Source organism: Athalia rosae, chromosome 7 (genome assembly GCF_917208135.1).
Source record: "Athalia rosae chromosome 7, iyAthRosa1.1, whole genome shotgun sequence".
Taxonomy (NCBI): domain Eukaryota; kingdom Metazoa; phylum Arthropoda; class Insecta; order Hymenoptera; family Athaliidae; genus Athalia; species Athalia rosae.
In genome coordinates, this window is record NC_064032.1 from 2,965,031 (window position 1) to 2,973,170 (window position 8,140).

Here is an 8,140-nt window from a genome sequence, read left to right on the forward strand (position 1 = left end):
TGAGAAGCATTGAATAAAAAAGCGGGAGAAAAAAAAAAATATCAAGATTGATTTCTACCGCGAAACGAACGTACACACATAGTTAACAGATGCAGTCCTGCATATAATCTGCTGTGATTAAATATGCAAATAGTTTGAAAATCATATCTAGGAACGTATTACGTTGACTTTGATTACCCAATAAGTCAAAGTTTAAAAATGAAATGATTACCTGTGCGTAGGTCTTTCGAAAATTATCTCATCAAATCTGCCTTATTATAAGTGATTTATTTTTGACATTTATTGAACCGGATGTAAAAAATACGTAGGTATTGTAATAAGATTTCATATTATATGACAATAAAAATTATCGACAGACGAGTGGCAATTGCATGACGTGTTCAACGGATGTATAAAACGGGGTGAAAAACCCAAAGGAACGCGTACGTTTGAAATCCTGAATGAGAAGAAGTAGAAAAATAAAGCGAAGAAAAAAAAGATTGAATAAATAATGAATAAAGCAAATTAAAGAAAAAAAAACTGATTCGAAGGTAACGGAGAGGGAGATGAGTCAAGGAGAGAGGGAAAAATCACGTGACTCATGGCGCCTGAAAACGAACGGAGTTATAGTAGCTGTTTTAGAGTAATTATTGTTGGTGCTCGGATCGGTTTAGTTCGTTATATTAACCGGTGGCAAGATTTTATTAATGAATAACATAAAGCGTCGCGACGCACCAGATTCATATTCCTGTGTACAATAAGCTCTGTTCGAAATTCAACGACTCGATCGCCCGCTGGAATAAATTAAAATAATGTTTTAAAACAGAATTTAATAAAGTGGGATAAGATGTAATAAAATAAACCAAATATTATTGAACCGTTAGTTTTTGATATCCTCGGAATAGATTGCAGTCGTCCTGCAGCAGCTTCGTTAACGTACATTGCGGTACAGTGGTGTCTGAAAAGCTGCGAAATCTAAAAAAATAAATTAAGTAACCTCCGCTCATAAATCTAATTTATATTAATTAACGCGCGCTCTCATCATGCTTCGAAGTGTTAAAAGCTCCGATACAGAAGAAAAACGAACAACCCTCTCTTCTGCCACGAGGGTCGCAACCACCTGTTCGATTCTCGTACGAATTGCCGTATTTTTAACTCTGGTACGACCGAAATGCATCCTGATATTTCCGTTTTCGCGGTTCTGGAATTTTTCAAAACTGACGAAAAAACGTGGGAACAGAAAATTCTTTCGCCTTTCCCGAAAAAATTCGTTCCACGTTTCCCTTTGTTCGTCTGAATCTTTTTCCCTCTTTTTCGCACTCGTTCTGAAAATTTGGAAGGTTCATCCACGCGCGGCGATTGTGCACTTGATTAATGACCGGTTTAATTAATAAATAAATAAACGAAGCTAACGATTCGGGAGAACAAAGGAATGCAGATTATGATCTGTTGGCGTATATTTTACTGCAGCGCGTTAAATGGCAATGAGGAAAATACCTCATTTTCATTGTTTTATTCATAGCGTTCCTTTTTTTTTTGCACAATTGTATACACGTACAATTATTATCACTCGCCAGAACACCGGGTATCGTAACGCGCGCGTTATAACTATACATTGCTTTACAAGGATTCGAGGAAGCCCCTCGGTGAGAAATGAAAATTACTCTCAACTGCCGTCTAGCCCGTAACGCGACTACTTCCCTTTCTTTTTATCTCCTTTGTTCGCCGTATAACGATTATTAATATAATGCCAACTATTTTGGCCAGAAATAAAAGCAATCTTTGTTGCACGGGCAGCGTTATTGATAAAAATCGCCTACGATTTGTTCCAGACTAATGCAGGCTGCTTACAAGCGTTTTTTTTATTATCTGAACGTACAAAATAATATCGTCCAATAATAAAATCTGCCCGGAGAATGATGATTTTTTTTTTTTTCTCTCATTTCTTTGGCGTAGATCGTGTTGTCGGAATAACGAATCGTCAACTGCAATTGCAACGCAATTTGTGTGCCCTAAAAATTGCAAATTTTTTTCTATACGTACGTTAAAAAATCAATGATCTATTCGCTGGGCGTCGTTGCAAGAATGTACGTTAGATTTTTTTGCGGTATTTTGACATTGGTTTTCTTGTTCAATAATTTTTTCACCAACTAGTTAGACTTTTTCGTTTCATTTTCGTTAACGTTCCACTGATCTAGACTCGTGTAACGTTGCTTCGGTTCATCAACGCGATTACTTGATTGCATGAAATTATAATGTAACGTTTTGCCCGGATACGCGGCATGCGGTAGATAAATCTAAGGTACACGGCCTTAGGTTTCTCTATTTATACGCCACGCTTTATCCGCTCTGAATAATTTTACATTTCACATAAATAATTGTGCAGTTTCATTTCGAGCGTGATTTCAAGGAAGGTAAAGATTCGACTCGTCTTTCACGAACGTCTAGAAAAACCGTGGTCGCCGATATATTTTTTTTTTTTATCTTCTACGTAGAATTTCGAGTCGGTCGATCGGTTGACGAAAAAAAAAAAAAAGAGTTCAAAGAAGAATCTCGTCTCGATTATCCATTTTTTATTTATTTTTTATTTTTTTTTTTTCATTGATTTGACCCCGCAGATGTCGCAGCCATGTGAATTCGTTACATCGGGTGAATATTCGGGACGCGTAGCGACGAGTTCCCAAGTACAAAATCTGCACCATTCTCGTCAGCGTCCCATGAGAACAACGCCGTCTTCGGTTTCCGGGCAAATATTCGGAGGCGAGAGGACGGGAGGATCTCCGCTCGCGGATTCGTGCGAAAATTCGGACGAAATGCCGTCGGTCGAAGTAAAGGTCAGGATATTTTACGACGCGGTTGAAGAAGGTCGTGCGAAACTCCGGGGTACGAACGCGAGACATCAGCAACAGCAGCAGCAAAATCGTATGCTTCAAGTACCCGGTATTCAAGATCGCCGGGATCGTCGTCCCGCGATACTTCGTAACGGTCAACTTCAGAGAGCCAGAGATAGACTGCAACAGAACAGATCGGCCATGCAAGAAAGTCCGAAAGAACCGAGCGTCGCCGATTTGATAAGGAGGGCGATAGACGAGAAAATTTTTGGCACCCCCCAGGAATGGGCGGCAAAAAACGGACAATGGAAATCGAAAGATCAACACTTTTTACCGCCACCTCCCCCGGCACCTGCGCCACCACCTGCTGAAATTCCGTCGAGGTCAAAGTTGGGGGAAGAAAACGGGGCGGAAAAAAAATCAGGTATCGTACCGCGAATTCTTTTTCTTCAATTTTCCGAAAAATTAATTAAGTTTTAAGTTGTTTTTTTTTCTACCGCTCGGTGCTAAAATATTATTTCGCTCGTTCCCGACGAAAAACTAGTTTTTAATTAGCGGACGAGTGTGCGAGAAAAATAAAGTTGGATTTCGTTTTGAAATTTGAAAAACAAAACTTTTACCGATATATGTATATGTATATATCAAGATACGTACAGATGTAGGTTGGGGGTCGGATTGTGTCAGGTTAAGGGGAGTGATATAATGGTATGCGGGAAATTTATTATTCCGACGGTTGGCGAGTGGCGCGTCGAGGGGTGAAAATCTTTGAGGGAGGTTTGACACGCGATTTGCAAGCCCGCGCGACGAAGTGCGATGATATCGGAGAGCCGTAGATGGGTGGAAAATTAGCATAATTTTACTTCAATGAGCACGATGGGTAACCTGCAGTGGAAGGAAAATTTAATGCCAGTTATGATTCGATATCTGTACCAGTTGACTCCCGCCTCGCCTTTTATCTTGGTTCCCTTATTCTCATCTTTTTTCCCTTCGTTTTATTTCGTTTTATTCAGAAGCAGCCAACGGAGACGCACGTCGGGACGGGTCGATCGTATTCCCAGTCGAAACCGAGGGAATAATTTCGCCAAAGAATATGTTTATCCCGAAATTACGCCCGGAGTGCCGGGGGAATACCGTTTGTGAAAAGATCGAATCTTACCCAACGGAATACGTCAAAAACGTTGTTAGGAATCTCAAAGAACTCATGTCCCTCGCCGGCACAGACGTAGTAAGTGGAGTCAAAACGCATAAAATACCGTAAAAACTTCTACTCCGTAAAGACCTGCCTCGACCTGGTCGCCTGGAATCAAAAGCTGCTTCCCTTTTTTTTTTTCAAATTTCCTCCATTTTTCAGATGGACAACATTTCGCAGAGAATAGATCCCGGGGCCACGGGAGACACGCCTCTGTGTCAGTCGAGTGTCAGTATTGAAAATTTTGCAAAAAATCTTTTCCAAAAAAATATTTGCCGAACGAACGATTCGACCAACCGTAGTGAAAAAAAAAATAATCAAATTCCAGGAGACCGTCTATTTTCCCGAGGGCGTCCAGAAGGATATGAGCGACGAAAATTCGTGGCACACCGTGGTCAACGTGGACAGTTTCAAACAAGGATTGCGAATCGAAACTTGCACGTGAGTCGTTGGAGAAATTGAATTTTTTAATCCGAGTCTTTAATCATTCCTCTCTCCTCGACACAGAAACAGGGACAGCGAGTGCATGAGGATCGACGGTCTGACTAGCGATCTTGCCCCGGGTTACGCAGCGGTTTGCAGACAGCAATACGTTCAGCGAAAAATGGTTGTGTTGAGCCGGGAAAATGGGACAGCTATTGCCGATTCTTTTCCAATACCTTCGAGCTGTTGTTGTCACGTTAAATTCAACGGATTTCCCGCTAGATTCGGTGCGAATTCCGGAAACGTAATTCGACCGATCAGAAGACGAGCCGATGCACGTGCTTCCACTGCGCGTCAGGCTCCCGAAGGACCTACGGCTGCGGTCGTCGCGAATTCTAATTTTCCAAGAGGCCTCGTTGGAGGACGTGCCAACAACCGGAACTGATTTTGTTATTTTTCCAAATGTGTTAGAATATCGAACTGCTTTACTCTGCCATTTCACAAGGGTTTTTTTTTAATCCGCTCGTTAAACCGTGTAATTTCATCCATGTGTAACTTCATTTCCTACCTTCTACCCACCCACCTTTTTTTTTTTTAATTTTTTATAAGACTCATCAGTTTTCGTGCTGCAAAACGGGCCAAAAATCTAAACAGCTTTTTTTCGTTCTCATCTAGCGGTTGGATTTTCTTTAATCACCTCGCAACTTCCGCCATATTTTTGGAGATTTTTTGTCAAAAAAAGAAGGAACTGATTTTCTAGATTTTTTTGTGTACAATGAGAAAATTTCCAAAAATTTAACCAAAGTTTCTTTCCACAATAACATTTTCAATACATTTTTTATTTCTTATAGTTTTCTAGTTTTTTATTCACCTAATCACATGACATGCGAATTATTTATTTCTTACATAAAATTTTTTTCGTCCGTTCTTCATTTTTATTAAAATATTTTCTAGATAAATTTCGTTGTAAACCTATAAATTATCCGATTTAATTGTTTCCGGGTTAGTTAGTTTCCGAACTATAAAACTGAGACGATGTATAGCGGAATATCCAGAGTAGCTGGTTCATTATACCCATCGAAACAAATCTTTGTTTTCCCTTTTTATTTTTTTTTAATCACGAGCTACTTGTTTTTTACGATTACTTCTTTTTGCGGTTCCCCATCCTGTTTAAAACTTTTGCCAGAGTACGGACATCGTTTAACCTCGCAGCTGAATAACGAATGTGTTGGAGGTGGTAGATAAAGCAAAGATACATGTATGTACATTGCACAACATAGCTGTTCTCAATTTCATTGTGTGATTTTGCCTTTAATTGTTGTTTTCCCGAAAACAGAAGTTGATGCTTTTCTCCGTACCTCGAATTGCAAACTAATTAGAACCACGTTCCGGTTTTCACGAGTCTCTCACCCTGATTTATTCATTAATTCTCTTTTCGTTCAATCAAAAAACCAAAAACAGCGAACACCCTATTTCTTTTTTTGTTCTTAGAAAAAATCTTTCAAAAAATTTTCGCCCCGGACAAGGAGGGTCGAACCCTGATGATCGGTTTCAAATTTTCTCTTACTCGGTATTACAGTTTTTTATTCCTCATCCTTCGTTTTTTTTTAATCCACTCTTCTCGTTTTTTTTTTTTTTTCTTCTTTTACTGAAATCATGCGTAGCGGGAGATAAAAATTAATATCGGTACGAGCTACGTTCAAGTGGATTCGATAATATACTCGGCGAGTTTTCTTCGTTTACCAATATACCGAGTAAATATACTTACATCATACGCCCTCGACCGGCGTTCATCTTCATCCCCCTCTGTCGCGTAAGACGCGCGCCCGTTCCTGCGATCCGTTTTAGAATCGTACGTTAGAATTTTTAGGAAAATCCGAAAAATTTTACGGACAAGCATTCAGACACGCGTCATTCGTCCGTACCTAATTTATCGATCTTCGTTAAAAGGAGGAAATGGAAAACATTGAATAATTGAGAAATGAAAAAAAAAACGTTTCGAAACGAACGTAGCCGCGCTGCCGCGGCTGATCTCACCGAAAATATATACCCCATATGTCGGGGCCAGTTTTTCATCTTTTATTTTCACCTAATAAATTATTATATCGAGATTGTTACGGGTGTGTAGCGTAATCGCGAACAATCGATCATCGCGATATAACGTACTGTAATTGCTTTTTCTACTTTTATATAATACATATATTTCCACATTCTGCAGCGTGCTAATTCGTTAGCCGGAAAAAACCCTACCCATCGTCCCCGATCGCCTGATTTTAATGCCTTAAAAATTGGAAAATAAAAAAAAAAGATGAGACTAAAGCATAGTTTCTCTTTCGACAGAGGATTGATTATCACTATACAACATATCGTGATTAATTAAACTGTAAAATACACAAATCCGGATACGTGGATTTATATATATATATATTTTATACGAGGTCGTCGATCATTTTTAAATCTAATTTAAACTTTAATACGCGTAATACGAAAACCCGATACAATATAGGTATATATGTAACGACGATCCACATACGATGATTAGAAATTAGAAAAAAAAAGAATTGTTAGATAAAAAAATTAAAATAAATAAACAAACTTTTTGTTCTGCTTCTTTCGATCGTGAAATTTTCAGCTCAAGAACCGACGATATTTGGGAACAAAAAATTTTCAATAAAACGACAGAAAAAAGTGGAAAATTAGGCTGTTGGTTTTTGACACACCCTAATTTACATATATTCATTATACATCGGTTGGTTGATTAATATTGCAACGTTTACGGTAAAATGAGAAACGATCAGTGATATCTAGACACAATTTACCAAAGCGAAGACCAATTTTGAGGGCTATTTGCATCGCTCGGAGCCCACAGCTCTGGGGGTTTTGACAGTCTGGCAATAACTTATCGCGTATATGAGGATATTACCTATAATCCCATGTAATACTAACCTAACATCGGGGGTGCCATCAATTGGAATTAAACCCTGTACACTATAACTTTAGGCTCACGCCGCAGGAAATGGATACAACGAATAGGAAGAAATTAAAATTTGGAAAAATCGGAATTGATCAAGCAACGATACATTTCCAATTTCAATTCTTCCAAAGTTCGTTACATGGAATCACTTTTTCCAAGTCTTTTTTTTTTCGCATTCAGCGTTTCCATTTTTTTATTACGTGATCGGCATAAAAATTCACCGTTTTCGATTCTGGTTTTTATAAATTTTCACAAATATTAGGCTCATCCGATAGCTGTACGTGTACATATATTTTATGTGTGTGATAATTCTTTTTCTGTTTCTCTTTCGATGAAAATAAAATCGTATCTCGTCTTCTTCTACTGTAGGTGAACCCGCGACCAGATATTTGGATACGTAATAACTACGCGTATACCTTATGATACGTCTAAATATACAGTTGTTAGTTTTTCTAACCGTTTGACTGACGGTTTACACGAATATTTTTCAACCGCGATCAGTTCTCCGTCTCGATTTCGCTGCGGTTATAGGTAACGTCCGAAAAGCTCTACCACTGGTGCTTTTTTTATTCAATCCTCATGCTTTCAATTTTTCCGTTTTCAATATCGTCAAAGATCTCGGTAATATTTGATCCGTGTAAACGCGAAAATCAATTAACTTCGGATGTTCAGTTTTTCCCTCCCTTCTATTTTATTTGGCAAAGATTTGGTTAAAGGGGGTTCTAAATATACGTCGATACGCGA

At 38.7% G+C, this 8,140-nt stretch overlaps 1 protein-coding gene across 2 annotated transcripts; it reads left to right on the plus strand.

The window, feature by feature from the left end:
* The first annotated feature begins 466 nt into the window (after positions 1 to 466).
* LOC105684436 lies at positions 467 to 7,033 on the plus strand. 2 transcript variants are annotated; one of them, XM_048657963.1, is made up of 6 exons: positions 467 to 1,139; positions 2,598 to 3,234; positions 3,821 to 4,035; positions 4,165 to 4,227; positions 4,328 to 4,440; positions 4,507 to 7,033. In XM_048657963.1, the coding sequence occupies exons 1-6, from the start codon at positions 1,023 to 1,025 to the stop codon at positions 4,865 to 4,867; spliced, it is 1,506 nt and encodes a 501-aa protein (XP_048513920.1). In that variant the 5' UTR covers positions 467 to 1,022; the 3' UTR covers positions 4,868 to 7,033. The 2 variants fall into 2 exon arrangements, with proteins under 2 accessions (XP_048513920.1, XP_012253229.2); XM_012397806.3 differs by having other exon boundaries at positions 472 to 1,139; positions 4,162 to 4,227.
* The last annotated feature ends 1,107 nt before the right edge of the window (positions 7,034 to 8,140 follow it).